Below are 23,440 nucleotides of genomic sequence, written 5' to 3'. Positions count from 1 at the left end.
GATAAATCCATTCAAAATCACCTTTAGTTGTATATAGGAAGAAAAGGGTGAAGCAGTTTAGGAGGAACAACTTTTGGTAGAAATACATTTTGACAGGAGACAGTTGATCACCTGGTGTACCCAACCAGTACTCAATTAAAATCAAAACCAAGTCAATTTAGTGGTTTTCTCTGTTTTAATGTAGCTAATCTAGGTGGTGCTCAGGGACATTATTTATGCAGTTTAATAATATAACAAGCTCTATAGATGCATCAAAGCAGACACATGTAATGGTTTGCATGCAAAGCTTTTATCTGCACAGTAACTCTACCTATTGTACATGCAGTGAGGTAAAAAGTACAGTATTTTTGCTCAAAAATGTACTGAAAAAAGAGACAAAATGCAAATCAAAATAAGTCTAGAAACATCTAAAACTGTACTTACATACATTACATATATACATTTATGCATAAATGTACTTGGAGTAGCAGTGGTGTGGAAGAAGTACTCATAATCTTCATTTAAGTAAATGTAAATTTAATTTTAATAGCCCGTGTGTGATATATTAGTGGAATATTGTCACTGATGCTTTTACTTTACTCTTAACATAAGCAGTAAAACATATCCCTAAGTATTTTGCTCATTGCAATACAATAATTGCTGCATTAATGCAATTAAGAAATATTTCTCAGTTCTAGATATATATTTATTTTTGATTTACTTAATTTGAAATTCCAGTTGTAAATACAAAATATGACAATAAAGTCTGTCTTTAAGCTTAAGAAAATAGTGTCTACACGTTATTTAATTTTTGATGGTCTTGTTCAGAGAAAGCATCTAGATTTTTTAAAAAGTTATTGCATTAATGCAGAAGCCGTAATAGCACACCACACTAAACTCACATCTGATTCACAGGATGAGGTTTGCAGCTGCACATAATCTGCAGCATTGTCCTAGTTTTTTGCCGTGTTAATGGCACCCTCATCACGACTCTCTCCATTCACAAAGCAAATCCTGTCGTGACGGGAAGAACTGGCTCTGAACAGGCTGTGGGTGTCTCAGAATTCAAGATCATGTCTAATTTTTGCACCATCCTTACAGGCAGCCACATGCTGTCTTTTCATTGAGTTCCTCTCAATATACACACTGAATAGGATCACGCTGTAGGAAATGTACATTCAGAGCTAATGCACCATGTGATTAATGTCTTTCAAAGTGCTTTCCACTTTTGCATTTTTCTTCTGCTCGGCATATGTTCACATGCCATGAACAACGGATCTATATAGGAAATAATAATGAATATGCCTACCTGAATGAATTTGTGTGTTCATCCAAATCACACAGTTTCAGGCTACAATTAATGACTGAATGAGGGGTTGAATGGGCTGCAAGTATCTAGAAAGGTGCTGTTTAGCTCTCTGCATCATGATATCCAATTCCCCACTTTGTGCGTAGTGTGAAGCAGCTGCGGCTGTGCTTTGAAACAGTGAGAGAGGAAAAGCGTCCTTAAACGTGGGCTGTTGTGTAATCCCTCCCTGGGCCCCTTTGCTATTTTTGTGCCTGGGTCCGCACGTCATGGTTGGGTATTTTCTCTGGTGACTAGCTCGCATCAATAGATCTTCTAATGTACACCCAGGCAGCGAGCAGCTTCAGGACTGATGGGACTTTACCTTGCTAATTTATTTCATTACTGTTACCCAGACATGAGTAGAATGAAGAAACGGACTATGCAGCATGAGGAATGTCACATGTGACTGTCGATATGGGACAGGGGACTATTCAAATGTCAGGTTTGTATGAGGATTATATTTGATATCTGAATGTCAGCTGCTGAATGAGCTGAGGCTTTCTCCCATCAGACTGTGTGCTTTATGTCATTCTGATCACAGTGAGGCTTTCTGATGGATTCTGCATGCTATGTGCTGTGTTGCTGTTAGTGTACAACAGAGGGTTTTACCATCCAGCCTCTCTGAAGCTGGTCATCTCCTTATGATATTTATGGATTTGTTGTCAGCGTGAGGTTTCATGTCTGTTCCCTTTAATGGCCAACTTAGCCTCTAATGATGTAATGCAGCGGCATAACGATGCTCACCATAGCCAACATTTGTTTGCTCATTGTCCCTTCTCGTATGTGGAAAACAGTAAGGGATGTGCCCCCATGAATGTCTTCTGTTTAAATAAATGTCTCCATAATGTCATCTATGCATGTGTACATACTGTACCACAATCAGCCCACAACGGTCCTGAAACACACCTACTGCCACCCACCTGCCTCCTGTTGTTTCACGTCATTGCTGCTGTGTCATATATTTTCGTATTGGTTAGCGCTTGTTTTCCAGGAGCATGAGAAATTTACAAGTAAAGGTCTGTTAGTACAGTGGTTATACAAAGTCTGATTCTGCTACCTGACTTGTCAATGAGACTGAATATGTCTAGTCTATTCCCTCTCTATCGTGCTTAGTTCAAAGGTATGCACAGTTTCGGAGGGTCTTATCTGGCTGTCACTCTGCACCTTTATTCCCCTTTCTTCCTCTTGTACCTCACAGAGGATGGAAACTAAGCAATGAGGTCAGACCGACCTTGAAAGGGAGCTCCCTACCAGGCCTCTGAATTTTGTTAGCCCCAGGCACCCCACTTAGTTTACCTCTGTGAACCTCCCCATTGTAACATGGATCATTCCGATCCAAGGCACCCCCCCCCCCCCCCCCACAACCATCGTTCATCCAGTATGGCTTCGTTATTTTTTCACTACCCTGCTCTGGATGAAGCCCTCAAATCTGCCTGAAAGCAAACTTGAATTAAAAAAAACAGCCAAAAGACCAAATGGGCATTCGGGAAAAAATTACAAAGGGGAGATTATCATCTTTACAGCTGCTTTCCAGCATCTATCGGCATCTCAAGAGTCACCTTGGATTCATAGCCTCTGGTTTATGTTGGAGGAGTGTGTGGCTTGCTAACAAAGAAAGAGAGGGAGTGAGAGAAGGAGAGAGAGTCAGAGGATGTCCTAATTAAGGGGAACTCAGAGGGTTTGAACCAGATAATCTTACATAACCTCGTTAGGGAGGACACAGCATTTGATACTGAGAAGATGGAAATGACGTGCCCTCAGAGATCCATCCCCATGGTATGAAATAAAAGTGTAGTCGCAAAACCAATTCACTTTATACATGGGGATGATAAAGATATTTCTTGCTGGAGTCTGGCATGTGCATAGTACAGCCTGTGATTGTGTGATGCTAGGTGTGGAGATGACAGCAACTCAGACAGGTTAAATGGGCCTGAACTACAAGTGAGAGTTTGTTATGTTACTGGCAATGTATCCATAAAATGCTTATTTAGGTGAAAAATATCTTGGTATTGGATGTAGATAGTAGATTTAAAGGGTAGGCAGACCCATCGCACTTCATTGCCAATGATCAAACACTGTCATCTATGCATCTTTCCAACACTATCTCCTATCTTTAACTCATTTAAAAGTATTTTGCTTAGTTAGATAACTTTGCACTATTTTTGGCATGCAAACCTCCAGTGAAGTTTGATTTTTCTCATAACATACAATGTTGAGAAAAATACATTTTTTAAAGAAATGAGAAGTTAAATTTGGGGATATAGATTAAAGTACCTGGCTGGTATATTGTAGATATTTTACTTCTAAGGTTAACAGATATTTGCACTTAATACTCTAATAAAAATTACATTTAATATTGATTTTGATATAGCTGAAGCATGTTAATAGGAGCTCTAACAAAGGATTAATTACCTATGAGAATTGACACTAAACAATGTACAACCATTAATGACACTAGTAAATTAGAGTACAGGCTTGTACCCTAGGTACCTACATGCACACACATCTATGTAAGTCCACAATGCTACAGGAAATATGGGTCATCTGCTGGGGTTAATATGAGGTATCTTTTTTTAAAGGTTGGTAAAGAGATTGTTTTGTTATTCCTGCTGTGATGGAGCTCATTATGAATTTTTGTTTTAGTTTTATTATGAGGAACTTAAACAGCTATTGTGTAAACTTCTTATGTGCTCCCAGTGTAGGATATTGCTGTTCTTCCATCCATATGAGTTGCCTAATTTCTAATTTCATTTCTCTTATTTGTTTCAGATGACCCTTCCCTGCAATTCACATGTATGTTAATATCATTACAGTTACATAACAGATATTGTCCCTGAATATCGATCCCAAAGAAAGTGACATTGGATTCATGGAGTCACTTGAAACTACTGCAGGGGTGAAAAGCTCCACAGAGGGTCAGGACAGAAATGTTGCACAGAGGAAACCCACGTCAGAGGCTGCACAGACTAGGAGCCCACCAGCTGAACTGGAAGGCAAGGGATGGCACCAACAACTGCAAGAAGGTCAGAGAAGGGACACATGTCGTTTTAAAGAAATGTCTGACTCAGGGAAATCACTCCACTTAGAAGATCAGCGCTCCCAAACCCAGGCCACAAGCCATCAGGATTACGAGGTATCTTCATACCCACTACAGTCCCCAAATCTGTTTCCCACTGGCACACAGAAAGCTGTAGGTCAGTTACTTTCTGCACAATCCCCTGGACCTGCAACTCACAGAAAGTCCCCTAGTTCATCTGAAGTCCAACAACAGTGTTCCCATTCAGGTATGGATCAGCTGTCAGACACTGTGTGTAAGGTGGAACAGAAACCACATAAACCTGGGAAGTATGTTTGTGATTACTGTGGAAGGGCATGTGCCAAACCCAGTGTGCTTAAGAAACATATTCGCTCACACACAGGGGAACGGCCCTATCCATGTGTCCCCTGTGGATTCTCCTTCAAAACCAAGAGTAATTTATACAAACACAGAAAGTCCCATGCTCACTCGGTCAAAGCTGGAACAGTGCCATTCTCAGAACTTGGTTCTTATAATGCCAATACAGACCAGGGGTCTTTTGAAGGGGAAGGAGAGTTATTCTCTGATGCTGAGCAAAGCACGGACACAGACGAGGACACTCTTAATGACCCACTGCTGCTGCTGGACTCTCCAGTGGAGGGATCAGATAACACTGCTGTAAAAGTACTAAATCTCATTGCTCAGAAAAAGGGAGCCACGTCGATGTCAGCTCAGGATGGTTCATCCCAGCCCCAAGAAATCAATGCACCTCCTGCTGTTGCCGAGGCTAGCCGTGCAATTCAATCTTGCACAATCAAGCAGAGGCTTGCACTAAGGCTGTCTGAAAAAAGAAGCAGTGACTCTGACCATAATCTGTCCCTCCCAAGTCAGTCTAGCAAGGGCAGCACAGACTCTGGCTACTTCTCACGCTCTGAGAGTGCTGAGCACCAGACCGGTCCTCCAAATACCAACGCAAAGTCCTATCAAGAAATTATGTTTGGAAAGTGTTACAGGCCCAGCCCTAAACAGGCAACAGCTTTCATGACCTGCAGCACAGACTCAGGTGAATGTATTGGGAAACGCTCAGAAAAAGGTGTTTCCCGAGTTTTCACGCAGGAAAAAGACACTGTTGAGTCAATCAAAATAAACACAAAGTCATTCATGAGGGAGGAGGCAAAAGAACCCCAGATAGACAGTGGCTCTGATGTTGGCCCTCTGATCAGAAGCAACTCAATGCCAACATCTTCAGCAGTGTGTCTGACTATGCCTCAAGCCCTCAGAGGCAGCCACTCGTTTGATGAGAGAACAAGCACTGGAGGCATGAGGAGACTCAGGCGCCAAGCTGCTTTTGAACTTTCTGCACATGATGGCCATGCAGATTCTGACAGCCATGGAAAGATGAGTGAGAGTGGCACCTCAACCTCAGGATTAGAAATGGAAAATCACCCCTGTGCGGTTTCAAATATGAGCCATCAGAGACATGCAATGGAATTGGCAACCCGGAAACGTCGGAAAGAAAAGAGGGAAGAGGAGGATTTGCCCACTCAATACGAGGGCCATCGTGAACACTGTGAAGAAATGTTGGACTCAAGCAGAGACTATGATTCAAAACAAGCTGCAGTGGCCATGATGGCTTTAGGGAAAGGACATTCAAGTATGTTAACACAGACGGATAGATGTGACATGGACATATCAGTGATCCCTGAAATATCTGGTCGAAAAACCATAGGGAATGTAATTTCAGTTATTCAGCACACAAACTCAATAAACAGGCGTCACTGTGAACAGTCAGAGTCCTACAAGTATCATGGGCAGAGACTGGAAAGTATTTCTTCAATTCAAACTATAGAGGCAGGTGAATCATATGAAATGGAAAGCAGTGATAGCAAACTACGACAGTCATTTCAAATGGGCCCCAAACTTGTACGGCAGCCAAACATACAAGTCCCAGAGATAAGGGTTACAGTAGAGCCTGACAGTCCAGAAAAAGCTCCAGAGGTGCAGGTGAAGGAGCCAGAGAAGCACATGGAGGAATTTCAGTGGCCTCAAAGGAGTGAAACTTTAGCACAATTCCCTCCAGAAAAACTGCCTCCAAAGAAGAAAAGGCTACGGTTAGCTGATATTGAGCACTCCTCTGGTGAATCTAGTTTTGAGTCTGCCTGCACCAGTCTTTCCCGCAGTCCGAGCCAAGACAGCAACTTATCTTATAGCTCCACCTTCTCCTTTGACAGGGAAGACAGCTTGAAGTCGGTTTCTCCAGCCAGGCAAGATGAATTTGGCAAACCATTAGAGCTCTTAGCTGTGCCAGGGAGTGGGCACTCCCTCTCTGTGCTCAACCAGCGTCAACATGAAATGAGACGCTCCTCCTCAGAGCAGGCACCATGTAACATGCGCAAGGAGTTCCCAGAGATACGCAGCATATCATTTGACTATGGCAGTCTTTCTCCAACATCCAAAGTCAGACACGTGGACATCAGCACTGGCCACTCCGCTGTGAGGGAGAGAAGGAGGGGAAACTTGGTGCGACAGGAGTCATTGAATATGGACACTGAAGTAACACAAGTCCCATCACAAGTGTTCCCGCAATACCTCAGTAGCACCTCCCCTCCATTCACAGCAGTTGCTGTTCTGCCGCAGGCTTTGCCAATATTTTCCACTGGGAATACATTTCCCCAGCTGTCACATCCGAGCCTGTTAGTTCCTGTAAGAATACAGACCCATGTACCATCATATGGCAGTATCACATACACCTCAGTATCACAGATTTTTGACAATCAGTATGACAGTTTTAGCTCTACTAAAGCCACCTCTCAGAATCGGACTTCACGTTTGGCTGGAATTCTTGATTCTCATAATGTTTTGTCTCATACAAGACCACATTCGACACACACTCTCAGTGTTGAAGCCCTGGATTTGTCATCAGCTAAGCTCAAAACAGGCATCCCCCTCTCTCTGACATCCAGAACTATTTCAACCACTAATGCCTCCAGTGGTGGCGCAAACAAACGGATGCTATCCCCTGCCAGCAGCCTAGACCTGTTCATAGAGGTCAAGCAGCAAAAACGTGTAAAAGAGGAAAGAATGTTTGGGCAGATTGTAGAGGAGCTGAGTGCTGTGGAATTGGGAAAATGTAATTTGAATGAAGAGAAGGGGCATAGGTCAGAGATGCAGGGTGCATCCACACCTCATGCTCAGGATGATTCATGTAGAAATAAATTTATCACACTTCAGCAAAAAGTAACAGAGGCCACAGACCATGGTGTTGAGTCAGCCATGGAAAGCAGTTTGCCTCCCTACTCTATGATATCTGGCAGTGAAGTAAAAGAAGTTGGCATAGAGAAACAAGTGCAGATGGATATGGGGGCACAGCTGGTTACCAGTCAAGACGTCCTGATCTCAGACGCTGAGCATTCAAGACTGTTATCACAGTTTCCAAGTCTTCGCACAACGACAGGTGTGAGCTGGTGTTATCTCAACTACACCAAGCCGAGCTGCTCTCCCAGTAATGCCCCTTTCTCCTCTGTGTACGCCACCTGGTGTGTGAGCTCCCACAACCCAAATCCTCTTGAACTGAGCACTAGTGCTGCTCTGGCTCTGTTACGGTCCAAGCAGAGGGGAGACAAGGTTATATACACTGTGGCAGCCATGTGTCAGGCTGGCACGGGGAAACTGGTTTCATCTCTCATCCTGTGGAGGCAGACCATAGAACAGGTGAGAAAACACTCTCATCTCCACATTGTTTCTAAAGCACATTTCTGCCTTGTTACAGAATTCTTTTGTTCATGCTCTTAAGAGTAAACCCCTATTTACAATTTATTTAATTGGTCTTGCTAATACCATAATTGCCTAGAAAGGGAATCTATTTATAATGAAAATAAAAGGTTTGGCAAAAACTGCACATTCAAATCTTTTGGGAGAAGGTTTAGTCAGTATTGGCATGTGCCTGGAAAGAGCATTTGCCTGCTTCTGGATGTGATGTTATAAGCTTTGATTTATGGTTTGCTCTGGATTTACTACTTACAGATAAGATGTGCTGGCAGTAAAAATACTGTATTCAGGTAAATATCACAAACCTACAAAATTTCAATCTTGGCAGCTTAATTAAGATTGATAAATGGATGTATTACAATATAAAATAATGCCTAGTAAACTACAATACAACCATAAAAATCTGCCAAATTGGAGTTAGCTGTATTAGGCTTTTCCCTAGCAGGAGCATTATTTATGTTTGCAAAACCTGCTGTGGAAGACCATATATGACACAATACTGGTGGCATCATTTTACACTGACAATATGATGTCCACATAAAATGGATGTTAACAAAATGTTCATTTGATTCAGCTGCAGAGGAAACCCGAACCCAAAGAGGTGGACGTCACCTACGGGAAGAAGGTGAAAGAAATCAGCTGCAGAGTGAAAACTGCCAAAGAGGAGTGGAAGGAGAGAGAGGCTTCCACAACTCAAACTGTGGCAACACGCATCAAGATCTTTGAAGGAGGGTCAGTCAAAATCTTAGTTATCAGTATTGATAGCAAAGACAGCAGCTGTATACTATATTAAAGCACACACTTTCTAAGACCTTTGCTTTTTATATAATTTCTTATTTTGAACTTCTTTATTAAAATCCAGCTTGTATCCAACCTTTCAGGTACAAGTCCAATGAAGATTATGTGTATGTCAGAGGTCGAGGACGGGGGAAATACATTTGTGAGGAGTGTGGTATTCGGTGTAAGAAGCCAAGCATGTTGAAAAAACACATTCGAACCCATACAGATGTGAGACCATACATTTGCAGGGTCTGCAACTTCGCTTTTAAAACTAAAGGTGGGTATTCTTTAGTCTTTATAGAAATTACTTTTACTGAGTGCAGAAATTATACAAAATGGGACGCTATTACAATTTATTCGAGGTACTACAGAATCATACAAAATCAACATAAAATCTCATCAGTCTCATCTCATATTGGGGAACACAAGTTTTCAGTTAATGGCAATATACAGCAAAGGTAATTAAACTAATCTGCAATGAAAACTTACAAACCTTGTATTCCCCTGCAGGAAACCTGACTAAACATATGAAGTCAAAGGCACACATGAAGAAATGTCTTGAATTGGGAGTGTCAGTGACAATGGATGAGACGGATATACAGGAACATGGTAAGATATTGGCATATTCAGTGTTATTCAACGTGTAAAAGAGTAAAGTTACTCTAAAAAAGATACAGATACATGTTGGGAATTTTCTAAAGCTTTCAATTTAATTTAAACTCTATGTAAATGAATACCTTTGTCTTTTATAAAGTAGAAGACATCCAACAAGAATCCAAGACAGAGATTGCAGTGACAGCAAAACACCAGTTCTCAGATGCTGAGGACTCTGAGGGCATGGATGAAGAAGCTGATGAAATTGATGAAGATGATGATGAGGATGATGAATATGAGGGAGACTCCACTCCAAAGCTGCGTTCAAGAAGTACAAGCCCTCAGCAATGTGGAGTTACCTCAGTGTCAGTTACAGCCACCATTGCAGTTCATGAAAGCTCCCTCACTTCTTTGCCTGATACTAACATCCGTCAACAGTCTTCTGGCAGACGGTCAGGCTTGGACCACCGACAGGTCCTCACAACAGACCTGAGAGAAAAATCTGTGGATGAAGACTCGCTGACCATGCTGTCTCCAGAGCAAGCCAGCTTTCTCTTTGACCCTTACTCCTCTTGCCTGCTGTCTCCTGGATGGGAGTCTCCCATCAGGGAACCCTCCCCTTCGCGTCTGCGTTATCCATCCCCAAGGCGAGAGCTCTCCCCACGAGGTCGTTCCTCTCCCAGATGGGATACCACTCCACTGAGACCTGGCTCACCCAGCTTCACTCCCATTCAGCACCTTTCCCCGGTCTCAATTGAACGACCAATGTCTCCTGCACTGGAGCTGGCTGGAAAGCGAGAGTCATCAGTCAGAGGCCGGCAGAGAGTCGTACTAAGAGCCGTTTCACCACGTAGAGGCTCGCACCAACACAAAGGTGATAAAACTAGACAGCAGGCAAAGATGGAAATGTCTCAACATCAAGGACCCTTTGAAATGGAAATGGTATGTATAGCATGATGCATCCTCCACCTAATTTGACTATATCTAGACCAAATAATCTTTTGTTGGTTAATTTGTTATTTTGCAAAGTATCCTTGTTTACCTTTGATAAAGCAATTCAGACAGTCCAGCTGTTTTGGGAAGCTGCTCAGCCTTTTTTAATACAAAACGAAGGCATACACTGTATTCATGTCTAATTATGTAAGAGTTGTCTTCAGAAGGATTGGATGTGCTTAGTGCTTAGTGTCAGACAGGATTCAGAAGTGATTAAAAGCTGACCTAATGCATTGTTGGTTTAGGTATTTTCTTGGGGTTTGTTAATAACAATTAAAAAAAAAAACAAAAAAAAAAAACAGACTTTTAAAGGACTGTGGAGCTGTGGTGATGGAGTGTGCTCTCCAAATAATGCTTCATTTCTCAAATTTCTGCAGCATTTCTTACTGTAATACATTGTCACCTGAGAAATTATGTTGGCAATGTTGAAACTGCTCCTGACGCTACCAATACATTGTTTCAGGATCAAAGGAGCAGCTTGGCTTCTGCTTTGCCTGGTGCTGCCAGCTCTCAGCACCAGAACATCCTCAGCCACCTCCCACTTCACTCTCAGCAGCAGGCCCACAGTTTGCTCCCCGTCGTTCCTGTCGGAGGCCTCCACATGTTACACTCCCCGCCTTCCTCCAGCACTGATGTCACCCCCTCCTCAGCGCTGAGCCCCCAGAGCAGTGAGGGCCAACATTGCAGCAGCAGGGAGGGATCTGTCCATGGGCCTGAGATGGGAGGAGAGGAAGTCAGAGAGAACCAGATGTCCTCCCTTCAGGCCTCTCAGGAGAAAAGCCTCGATCCCAGCATCAGGGACAGCAGACAGGAGGAGAATGTCCAAACCTGCTTGAAAGCCATCGCCTCACTGAAAATTACCACAGAAGACCCTCATTAATACCCCCTTTTCTGTCTCCTTGATCGGATCCAGAAACAGACTCCACGCCCTTCTACAACACGTGAAATTGTGTTGTCCTCAGCCCTTTAGGCACATAACCTGACCTTCATCCCATTAGAGGCAATATAATATCACTTCATCTGGTCTTGCACATAGTCCAGACAACTCCTTTTAAATCTGAGTGGAGCTCAAACCTTCACAGTGAAGAAGAAACCCGTCCTGTCTGTGCACTTCTCTTCAGAGATTTGGACAAGGAGCAGGATGTTTTGCAAGGGGGAGAATCGGTGTTGGGTGCAAGTGCAATATGGAAAGATATTATGCTAATATGCCTTTGTTTGACATAGTAGTTTGCGTACAATTGCACATAAACTATATTTATGGATCCTTTACAAATGTCCTTAACATATACTCTTCTTAGATGCATACAAACAGTGTATTTTACTGTATGTGTACTTGGAAAATAGACTTGTTTAATGTAATCATATCAGTGTGATGCAGTAGTGCAGTACATAAAGACTATTTATAAGGGGAAAAGTATGTGTATTATGAAACAGTCTGACCAAATTTTAAGTAGCCGCTTCTTGTGCAGTTTGGTGCTTCTAATCAGGCAGCAAGGGTTTGTGCCTTTATTTTGCTTTTCATCATTTTGTTTTCAGAAGGTTGTTGATAAAGGAAAAATGTTGAGGTACCCTTTATTCAGAAGTGTCGGCGCTTTCTGAGAGTTGGCGCAAAGGAAAAGTTTTTTTTTTTGTTTTGTTTTTTTTATCTGTTCTGCTCACAGACGGACACAGCTTGATTTATGTGAAACAATCTTAAAAAATGTTTCTTTGGTTGCATTTTTCTTAATGTTGTGGTTTTTATCTTGGTAAAAATGCATGGGATTTGCTATTGCACAAAAATAGAGGACATTAATATGTAATTATGAATACTGTAAGATGTATTTATATATTAGAACATAAGCACTTATTGATACTGGTAAATATTTGACTACTATTTATATGGTATATCTGTACTTATGCAGCAGTGATGCAGTTATGCAGTGAGCCACGCTGGCATTGCTTTTGTTCTCATGTCTTTGCTATGATTAAACAGACAGCTTTTTTCTCTCTTACACAGATGACCATAACATTTATGAGTTTTGATGACGCACTTTCATCCTTTCATCTTTGATGTTTAACTGACTCGGTCAGTGGAAATGAGGGAGTAAAGCATGTTATGTTCTCGTGGTTTTGAAACATTCCACTTGTTTTTCCACATTTCTCATTGTGTGAACATATTGCACACAAATTCAAGGGGCTATGATGATCGGTCAATAGCACGTTTTCTTGCATTACAAGTGTAACTGGATTAATTAATATCACTTACTGTAAGTAATACTAAAGTAATGATGTGAGTTGGTTGACTATTACTGTGCTTCAGCTCGAGATGTAAGTAATCATTCACCAAATGCATTACTTCTTCTTTGTATATATATGTGTATTTTTATGATTTAAACTATTTTTGCAGTGTTGAATTCTGAAAACTTTTTATGTGGATTGTTTATATCTCTTTAAGAGGTAAAATGACTGCAGTTGACGTAACAAAGGTTGAATGAGGGCGAAAATAGCACAGTGTTGACTGCTAACACCGTGTCTCATCTTAACAAAAAAAGTGTATTCACATCTTGAAGTGGTTATGTTACCAGTTTGAGAATGGATTTTAAAGTCAGAAAACACTTTGTTCAATCATGTTTACATGAAAAATTTTAAAGGTGCACTGCTTTAATTTTGTGTTTCCTTTACTAAAGATGTATGTAGCTTTGATTTCATGGTTATGTAATTTTATTTGTCGTGGTAACGGTGCAGAATGCTCATAAAATGTGAAGGGAAAGTGAAGCCTTTTATTTGCTTTTGCATACAGTATGTATTCAGATTGTGTTTGTGTTTTGTTTTTATTGTGTATTCATATTTATAAAACTGCATTGTGCCTCTCATGTCTATGAAATTCCCTGTAAAACACACAGAGGACAAATCATTTTACCTCTCAGCTAAAATTTTTTGAGGGAAAAACCTCAGTAGCCAATCTGTTATTCAGCTATTTGCATCAAAACTGGTTAGTCAGGACAGAGTGCCTCTTTTATGCTATGGGGAATTTATTGTTTGGTGCTCTACTTTTTCAGATTAAATTCAAAATTGTTTTAAAAGAATATACTTCTAACCCAAGAATGTGTGTTGGAGCTTATTTCATGCTTTAATGGCTTCTATACCTTTCCTCCTGCATAATTAACATTTATTTAAATTCGAGCATTCACATTTTATCTTGAGAGGGAGCGTAGAAAAAAAATCTCCAGAATGAAAAATTGGAGAGACTACTACCAGTGACATCCTCTGGTGAAAAATTATTACTGCAGTCATAACATGGAACAAGAAAAATAAATGAATGCTTCCAAAAATAGTTCTCACCTTGTGGATAATATTCAGTCATTTTCAGGTTGCATCAAACTCAGCATAACTACATCATCTCCACTGTATCAGGAGTACACATGCAGTGTGCTGTACAGCAAGTAAATACTGCATGTGTTAAGCATATATTAAGTAAGGAAATGACTGTGATCTAACAATGCATTAAGCTCTTCTCTGGGTTGAGGAGGAGGTCTGTTCTAATTCTGGCCAATCAGAGAGACAGTTCATTTTTTCTCTCCCGCTCAATGACTAGGCCTGTCAGGTTCATTTGTTAGAATAATTACATGGCTGTTAACAGCATCTCATCTTAAAATAAAATTAGTACTGCACTGGTTTAAAGCAGCAGTGGCATTGTGTAAAATGGCCGGTTAAGATCTTAGAAGAAAAACATTTACATGGTAAAACATTTTGAACAGATTCATACACTTGTAAATTTCACACAGCTGCTGTCTGCCACACTGCTAAAGTCCTACTAACAATCAGAGGAGGTCCACAGGTTGTTTATGGGGTGTCCCTAGACAGAGACTGGGACACTGTATGTCTCTGTCCTCCCTCTCTCTGCTCAGAGTGAGCTGTGCTCCTCCAGTTTATTTTGAGGTGGTCTTATCACAGCTGTTGTATTTGTGGTGGCTGCCTGTCCGAGCCCCTCTACACTCTTCCTTTTCCCCTTCTGGCCCTTGGTCCTGGTAAGAGCCTGTTTGCTTGTTATCCTGCTTCTTCGGACATTTACACTTCATTATCATAAAAATAGCTTTAAATCCTTGGCTTTACATTAATTCCACATCTGTTGTTATTCCTAACACCAACTGTTTAAATTTGATGGCTTTCTAAAGCTTGCCAAGTTTGTTGAAGATAAGAGCTGTTGAGAGACTGCTGAAGGATTGAGATTTGTGCCATATAAGACAGTAGAGACAGTAAAGATTTGTTTTCTGTAAGAAAACATAACATTTTCCTTTTTAATATTTGTTTAATTGTGCATCATCACTTTTCTGTCTTTGGAGAGTGAATAAATCAATATTGACTTTTCCTACAATTGTTTATTCCTACATTTAGACATGTGCCTCCTTTTAAGAGAATTGAATATTGCTGAGGTCGCTTATGTAACATTGATGTTTTTTCATAGTTGGAAAATTCAGCTTTTGTACACACAACCACTGACATTGACAGCAATAAGAGTGGATTAGAAATAAATAAATAACTTGCCCATATTAAGAAGTTCTTAAAATAGCGTGTGGAGTCTGGAACAGGTGCCATGTGGTCTGCTTGTGAAAGCGCAGGCAGTGTGAAGGCTGCAGTAATTTTATGCACGTAAACAGGCCGTCTTTGAACCTGTACAACACATTAAGGCACTATATCACAAAATTTCAATCACTTTGCTATCTCATTTATTGAGGTTTTTGCCAAAAAGGCAGAAATTTTCCAAATTTTTGTGCATTAAGACTAAAGCATGCTGTCAGGACCAAGAATATACTGTTCAGAAAATATATAATGATTCTCACTGACACCCTGCTGAATGTTGTTGAGATGCTGTTTCTATATTACCTGAAACATATCTGTGGCATTTTGGTACTGCAATCGCTTAATGTTGATTTAACATAATACATCTGCAACAGAGCTGCAGCTAATAGTAATTTTTTATCAACGATTAATCTGCTGATTGCTTTCTTGACTGACTCTCATAAAATCCCACAGGCCAATGTCACTTGATCAACGGCCTGATACAAAGATATTCCATTTTCTGTTATACAAGATGTACTGAAGAAAAGCAGTAAAAAAAAAAGCAGTCCTCACATCTACAAAGATGGAAACAGCAAATAAACTTTTGGCATTTTTCTAGCAAAAATAGCTAAAAAAATGACCCATAAAATTAGCTGCAGGTTAATATGTTGCATTTCGATTAAATGATTCAAGAACACATAACTGCAGCTCTAAACTGCAAAAAGCTAACACTGACCTTCAAAAAAGTCACCAGGCACAAACCCTTGCTGCCTGATTCATTAGCCTGCCACTCTCACAATAAAAGAAAAGCACTAGTATAAATAATAAAATTAGCAACTGCTAAATTCCATTTAACTGCTTTAGGCCTCAGTGTCCTGATGTTGTGTTTGGACTCAAAGTTACATGACTGGAACATTTGAACAGAGCTGAGTCATTGTTTAGACTATTAAAAACATCTGTTTGCTCTGGTAAACAATACTTGAGTTTTTTTACATCACATGAAATTGTTTTGTTAATGTATATTCGGTTATTCAGACCTTTTGTTAAGTATTTCTCCAAACAGCCTTGAAAAAGCTATGTACCTAGCCTTCAAGAAAACACACAGATGGAAAGAGTAATGGTTGGACAGAGAGAGATTTGTCAGATTTGGCATCATAATATTGAAAATCTGTCCAGATGATGCAGTGGATTCAAAAATATATTATTCTTCTCTTTATCAGAATACTTATTATACTTGCAGTATAGAGCTAAATTATGAAAACATACCAAGGTTCATCATTAGAGGCTAATCCTTTGGATAACAATACCAGGATGAGATGAAATACTATCACTTTCATTCTCCAGGTCCCTCACAGAAGCCATCAGTTTTCCTCTTACTCCAAGCGCAACATAATGGCAGCTTGTCAGGTGAGCAGTCCTGCACCCACTGGTCCTGAGGCGTCACTAGCTGAGGGTCAACACATTGACCTTACAGAGGACCTGGGCCAGCAGCTGGAGGACATCATTAGCACCTACCAGGACACTGAGATACCTGCTGAGCCAGAGGACACAGAGGAGGTCACAGCCGTCAAAGAGGCAGACGCTCGCAAGGACCAGAAACTGGAGAAGAAGATGCTCAAAAACCTAGGTGTTTTGTTTTTTTTCAAAACGTTTTACTGATGTTAGCCCAGGTGGGTTTCACTCAGCTGAGTCAGCAAAATCCCAAGTTGTACTGAAACTGATAGGAATGTAAGCAGAGCCATATCGCGTGTAAGTGCAACCATCTGCAATAGAAGTGCAGGTAAAATGGTATTTCCACATGCTTTTTATAGTTGCCTTTAGCTGACACAGACACCAAAATAGAGAGACTTCTCGTAACCTCAGAATGATATTCCAAAAATAATGTCAGCGCATTTTCTCTTATAAACAACTTAATTTACATCAACTTGTGATAAATCATATTTGCCTTGCAAGACAGGATGATCACTGGTGGCGGATCTTTAATTCAAAACTCTCTGTGGCTGTTTAGGAAAGGAGGCCATGCTGTTGATGCAAAGTCTGAACAAACTCGAGACTCCAGAAAAGAAACTGGAGGCTATCATCAAGAAGCATGCTGAGCTGGTGAGTGGATGACAAATGAAGGCAAGGAGAAACAAAAGCTAAATTATTTGTCTATCCAGAGCTATGGTGGAAATAAGGATAGTATTCAGGAACGATATCTCCCTCTTTCTGGATATGAGAATTGTTCTGTTTATTTTTGAAGTTGGAGGAACACCGCAGTGATCAAAAACAGCTGAAGGTTCTGCAAAAGAAGTTGCTCCAAGTGATGAAGGAGAAGGACCAGTTGCAGAGCGAGCACAGCCGGGCAGTGTTAGCTCGCAGCAAACTTGAGGGACTCTGCAGAGAGCTGCAGAGGCACAACAAGACCTTAAAGGTACTTCAAGCATGGTATCTATTCTCAGCAAGTGAAATTTCCATGTGCTAGTAGGTGTTCTATGGTGCCGGGAGGTGTCACCATATGTTGTGCTCTACAGGAGGTGACGTCAGCTGGCACCAAAGATCAGCCATTATGTCAAAGCCCAGGATTTGACCTCTCAAACTGCCACACCCACAGCTCATGCTGTGATGCCAAGTGTTATTCAGGTCTACCATTTCCAAAGACATAAGGCAGATGACGTCAATCTAAGTGTTTTGTTCATTCAACAGTTCAAAACACAGCTGATCATCATATATAACAAAAAGGAGCAAAGAAGGTGCAAAACCAGGAGCAAAATGGCATTTTTGACTGAAATGGTTGATAATCAATATATCTTTAAATCATTTAATCAAATTATTGTTACAGCTCTAGATTGTTACTGGCTTTTCTATCAACAATGAAAAATGTGAGGCTTATAGAAGCTATTTAAACTATTCAAGTGTCTGTATATACATATGTCATTAGGCCCATAATAAATTGGCCAGTCTTCATGACAAATAGGTCTGGCCACTTTTAGGTGAGAAGGTAGTACTAGGTAAAAATTCATGGAAATTTGGGACATTTGGGAATTATATGGAAACAAAGCATCCGTATCTTGCATTGTGATTTTAGCTCTAACACATCATCCCTGAAATACAGGAGGAAACCCTGCAGAGGTGCAGAGAGGACGACCTGAAGAGGAAGGAGATCACCACCCACTTCCAGGGAACACTCGGTGAAATTCAGGCCCAAATTGAAGAACATAGCAGCCGTAACACCAAGCTGTGCCAGGAGAACAGCGCTCTGGCAGAGAAACTGAAGGGGCTTATTTCACAATACGACCAGCGAGAGGCGGTATGGATCCTGCCACATACTAAGGAGGGTTTAGACCAGATAGTTAAACAATATTTGGGTGACGACTCATTTGTTTGCACATTTTTCCTTCATTAATTCTTAAGAGCATTATGTCAGATAAATAAGCTGTTATAACTCGAGAACTAATAAACAGATATCAGAAATCCACCTGCATGTCTTCCAGAACCTGGAAAAGGTCTTCAAACACAGAGACCTAAAAGAAAAGCTGCTGGAAACCAAACTTGCACAGGCAAACATGGTTCTGAAGGAGGCAGAAGAGAAACACAAGCTGGAAAAAGAACATGTATGTTTTGTGTGTCAGATTCGTTGAGTGCTATAAACATTTTTATAACAAATTTGTAACAATCGTCATTTTCATGGAACATTTTAATATTCCACAGTTGCTAAAACAGACAGCAGAGTATAAACTGCAAGTGAAGCTCATGAAGGAGCAAGAAATCGATATGAAGGCCCAGGTATGGTATCATGGTGTCATGGGCAAAACTGGCTTGTTTATCTACTTCCTTGGAGGCACATATAATGTTTTTCCTCACGTTTTCTCCTCAGCTTGACATGTACTCAAAGAAGTTTGATGAATTCCAGGGCACGGTATCAAAGAGTAACAGTGTCTACAGCAGCTTCAAACAGGATATGGATAAAGTAAGGACAATTTTACAGAATATTTGAAGTCTGCCTTGAAATACTGCAAATAAAAGAATGCAAAAACAAAATGGGAAAAAAAAAATCCCATGAGATTTATAATACTACTTCAGAAATCTGACAAACTGAAAACTCCTCTATTGTGACTGCTATTTTTAAAAGATGCTGTGATTGTGTGCCACATAATGTGATCTTTTTGTGTTATAGATGGCCAAGAAAATGAAAAAGCTAGAGAAAGAGTGTCAGTCATGGAAAACTCGCTTTGATGGCTGCAACAAGAGTCTCATTGACATGGTGGCAGATGTAAGACAGTTTTTCTCCTGTCACAAGGATTTCTTTGCAACACATGAAGGGCCCATGAGATTTTCTCACTTTAACCAATATGTTTCATACATTTTAACCCTCAACAGAAAGCAATCAAGGAAAAGGAGTTTGAACTTCTCACTATCAAAAACCAGAAGCTTGAGAGTCTGTGCAGAGCCCTGCAAGAGGAAAGGAAGAATCTTTATGAAAAGGTGCAGGGAGCTGGAAGTCCACCGGACATCAACACTGCTAAACCAACAGAGGTAGAGGAGACCCAGAAAGAGCCTAAAGATGATCACCTGGTTCCAAATACTGCAGCCCCTGCTACTGCTGCTCCAGCTGCGACTCTGACACTTGAAACCCCTCTGACCAAGGAACTAGCTAAACTAAAAGCTGAGAAGGCACGTCTCAATGAGATTGCAGGTTCTTTCACAATATCCCATGTAGAAACAGTTAGCCAAACACAAGGACTCCAGGAACCAGAGGAGAACCACACAGAGGAGAGCAACAGCGAACACCCCCAGGAAGCCAAAGAGGATGGAGACCAAGAACAGAGAGATTTGGAAATGGAGTCAGTTGATTAATCTTGCAGCTACTGTGAAAGAAAACTGGTTCAAAATTCATAGTAATAAAAAGAAAAATGCTGGCTTTGTGTTCAGTTTCTGACCCTGATATGCTGAGATTAAGCATCCTGAGATACCAGAAGAAGTTACAAGGTGGAAGGAGCTGCTTTAGGCCACTAGTAGCAAAACTCCCATTCATTTCTTCATAGACTGTGTTCCACAACTTAGGCACAAACCTTTTCTGGTTAATCAAATATCAGGTCTTGTTATGAAAAAAGATGAAGATGGGGAGTTAAAGAAAAAGCATGTACACAAAATGTAAGGTGAGTAAACAAAATCCATTAACCGAACTTAGAAATCTGCTGCCGTTGTGTGACGTAAATCAATTAATTCACTTTTATTTTCAGAGTGAATTTTGAAGAATCTTGTAGGTGCAGCAATGAAATATGTTAAATTTGCACCTCTGACTTGCTTTTCCACAGAAACAGCAACTGAGGCTTAGTGGTATTGTATAAATAGCTGTCATTCTAAAACTTCAGAAAACACAATTTCTAAAAGCAAAGTTGAAATAATTGAAACAAGGGTCCATACCATTACCCAGAAGGACCACTACATTATCAGAGAGACTGAGGATATGATTTAAAGACAGACTGGGGAACATGAAAATGGTGAAATGAGCAAAATACAATATTATTTATTACAACATTATACATTTTTACTTTTCTGAAGCACTTTTTCACATTGATGTAGTAGTTAGTTTTATATTTCCATAAAGTGACAAGAGAAGACAGGGGGAAACTGAAGCAACAGGGGCCAAATTATCTATTTTAGTCCTGAGCATGGATAAAAGCACAAAACCACCGATTCTTGTTACCCATTATGCACCTAACAGCATCTATTTGTATTATCCTCTTGTATACAACAAGTGCATGTTCCCCGTTTCTCAGATCACTACACCTATAATGCTTTACAAATATTGTCAGACATTAGAAAGCTTCTCCACTATGGCAAAACGAGGCTACATCCATGCAAGTGTGTTATCACCAACAAATTACCGGAAGTCAAGACAAAACTGCTCTGTAAATAATGAAAAGCATACTTTATGAATGCTCATACATTAATTTTCTAGGGAAAATTAGAGGAATATGAAATTAAGAACCAATAATGCTGTTAACCTGTTAATCCTATCAGGTACATTTATTGTTCGCATTTATTAAACTATATAATGATGTGTTAAACGTAATTAAAAATGTGTGCCCTCTACTTATGCTCATTGTGAGTGGCAATGGTCTGGCACAACTTCAATCAGAAATATCTCAATTGATTTTTAAGGTGTACAATTGATTCAGTGCACACATTCAGTGTTTCTTCATTTAAGAAAAAGTAGAGGTTTTTTGTTTTTTTTTTTACACTGGTGCAGCAGAAAAAGTTGCACATTTACATTACACTACTATTACACATCTTGCACAGATTCAAAGAGTAAATGGCTGAAAGAGCAGAACCACTGCAGGCTCTTGTGTAAAAGCTATTGCAGCTTTTGTCAAAAATGGAAAAGCTCTGCTGGACAGCAGAGAAGGTAGGCAGCATTTTGTGAGGCCAGACAAGTGCACATAAAAATAGACAAGCAGACACTGATCTGTAGTTGGCAGGCGATTTATGCTCATACCATGAGTGGAGGCAGCAGGAGGCCTGTCAATCTTTAGACACAAAGAATGAACCTAAACAGACACACACACTAACTTCATGTACTTTATCTCACATAGGCTTCAGGATTCAATCCACATGGGGGAAAAACTCACAGCTGGGTCTGATTGAAGATGCTGCAGCTTTGTACACAAGATTCTGATGCACTTCTAACTGCAAAAGCTTTTCATAATTCTATTGCTACTGTACAAACATACTAGTTATTAAAAAAGTACATACATTTGTGAGCCATAAAGCATCACAGATTCAGCTTTACATTTAAATATGAAGGGATGAGCTGTTTACTTTCAGAAAAAAGGTCACAAAAGGTCTAAGGAGAAAAAAAACCTTCAGTAACTATATTTACTTCTTATTAAAGCATTTAGCTTCTTCTCAGAGCTTCGCACCAAAACTACCAAACTAAACAGCCAGATTTTTGCTACACAAGCTAAAAGACAAAGACTGCCTGAACATCAAAACCTTACATTTTTATGGCTTTCAAGTACATTTAAATATAAATAACTGGGATCTAGACTTACTCAGGCCACTACACCTAAATAACCAGTCTCCATAAAATGAAACACCCTATAGTGACATTTCATGTGCAGCACTTTAAGCAGTAAATAGTTAGTTACTTACATTAAAAAAATATCAAAAAATGTTCTCAACTGGACAGATTTATTCTTACTGAGTGTAACCAATGTAACACAGGTGTAGTGGGATTCCTTTCTGCAGGGTTTGCATGATGAATTACAACAGTGATAAAATACTGGATGAACACTCAGACAAAATGTATTTCACCTGATACACCCTTCTCATCAATGCCAGAACAGGAGAGTGAATTTAATGAATTACGATATGTGCCCAATTTTGTTAAGCAATACATATCTCCATATATATCTGTCTGAACCTTTGTTAGCGTGGCCTATTTTGCACTTAAGTATATGAGCATTTCTCTGTGTTTTGCAGAACACTGGGGAAATATCTTGGCAGAGGTAAAAAAAAAAAACTGCTGGTGTTAAACTATCAGTTCTTCTGCTTCTGTCTGTTCTGTTGTCTACACATTAAAGAATTGAAGAAGAATCAGGTAAATGAGCCAGGACAAATGTGCACGTCAAAAGGTGTCACTCATGAATCCACAGATCTGTGGACAGGGAAGTTTTCAGGTTCATATACCAATTATCCTATATCTCAGCTATGAAACATTGTCTGTCAAACACTTAGCTGCATCTCTGTATTTGATACTATTTTGCAGCAGTCCCTGGATGCACACTGTATGAAAGTGGTGGTCATTTCTTTTGGCTGTCAGGAAGGAGCTTTGCACTGACTATGACACAAGCTGACAATATAACATGGTGCCTGATGCTGATAGGAAGGTCAGGGGTCTAGATCAGGTGACAAAGATGCAGTACATGCTTCATACTTGATGGATAAATAACTCTGAGGTGGATATTGCAGATATGTATTTGGCCTTAGAGCATCAGTGAAGAAAGTCAGTACCCAGACAGCCTCCATCAATTCAAGATGACATGTTTCAGGTAAAATGCAGCTCTCGGCTTCAAGTACAAACTAATATATTTGAGCTGGCAGCAGCACAATGAGCAGTGCCCTTGTGCCTCTAAAGTTCGAATTCTCCAGTCAAACTTCCCATCTAACCAACAAATATACAAGCAGTGCGTGTGTAACCGTAAAAGCAGGAAGTCTGAATTCAGATAAAATAGACTCACATTAAAACAAAGCTTTTCTGATTTTAGTTCAATGTGTCCATTAATTTTGGTTTTTGTGTTAAATGTTATACATCATTTTTATCAATTTACAAAGGATGATTATTTCTGTTCAAGCTGGAAGGTGACTGTTTTGAATGAACATGGGAGGGTGCTGTTCTCTCACTGCTGTCAGACTCCTATAGACCAACCCTCCGTAGA

General features: G+C 40.2%; 2 protein-coding genes across 3 annotated transcripts; both read left to right on the top strand.

Moving 5' to 3' along the window:
* The first annotated feature begins 1,499 nt into the window (after positions 1-1,499).
* On the top strand, positions 1,500-13,543 carry hivep2b (HIVEP zinc finger 2b). 2 transcript variants are annotated; one of them, XM_026302797.1, is made up of 7 exons: positions 1,500-1,769; positions 4,097-8,054; positions 8,686-8,843; positions 8,993-9,168; positions 9,402-9,500; positions 9,649-10,427; positions 10,942-13,543. In XM_026302797.1, the coding sequence occupies exons 2-7, from the start codon at positions 4,197-4,199 to the stop codon at positions 11,356-11,358; spliced, it is 5,487 nt and encodes a 1,828-aa protein (XP_026158582.1). In that variant the 5' UTR covers positions 1,500-1,769; positions 4,097-4,196; the 3' UTR covers positions 11,359-13,543. The 2 variants fall into 2 exon arrangements, with proteins under 2 accessions (XP_026158582.1, XP_026158497.1); XM_026302712.1 differs by having other exon boundaries at positions 9,646-10,427.
* An 803-nt stretch (positions 13,544-14,346) lies between these two features.
* Positions 14,347-19,915, top strand: txlnbb (taxilin beta b). Its single transcript, XM_026302925.1, has 10 exons — positions 14,347-14,485; positions 16,362-16,644; positions 17,026-17,117; positions 17,260-17,430; positions 18,112-18,306; positions 18,491-18,610; positions 18,708-18,782; positions 18,874-18,966; positions 19,174-19,269; positions 19,377-19,915. The coding sequence occupies exons 2-10, from the start codon at positions 16,410-16,412 to the stop codon at positions 19,851-19,853; spliced, it is 1,554 nt and encodes a 517-aa protein (XP_026158710.1). The 5' UTR covers positions 14,347-14,485; positions 16,362-16,409; the 3' UTR covers positions 19,854-19,915.
* Positions 19,916-23,440: the final 3,525 nt, after the last annotated feature.

This window comes from Mastacembelus armatus, chromosome 22, assembly GCF_900324485.2.
Source record: "Mastacembelus armatus chromosome 22, fMasArm1.2, whole genome shotgun sequence".
NCBI lineage: Eukaryota > Metazoa > Chordata > Actinopteri > Synbranchiformes > Mastacembelidae > Mastacembelus > Mastacembelus armatus.
The sequence above is the reverse complement of the archived record's forward strand: the minus strand, read 5'-3'. Positions and strand labels throughout refer to the sequence as shown.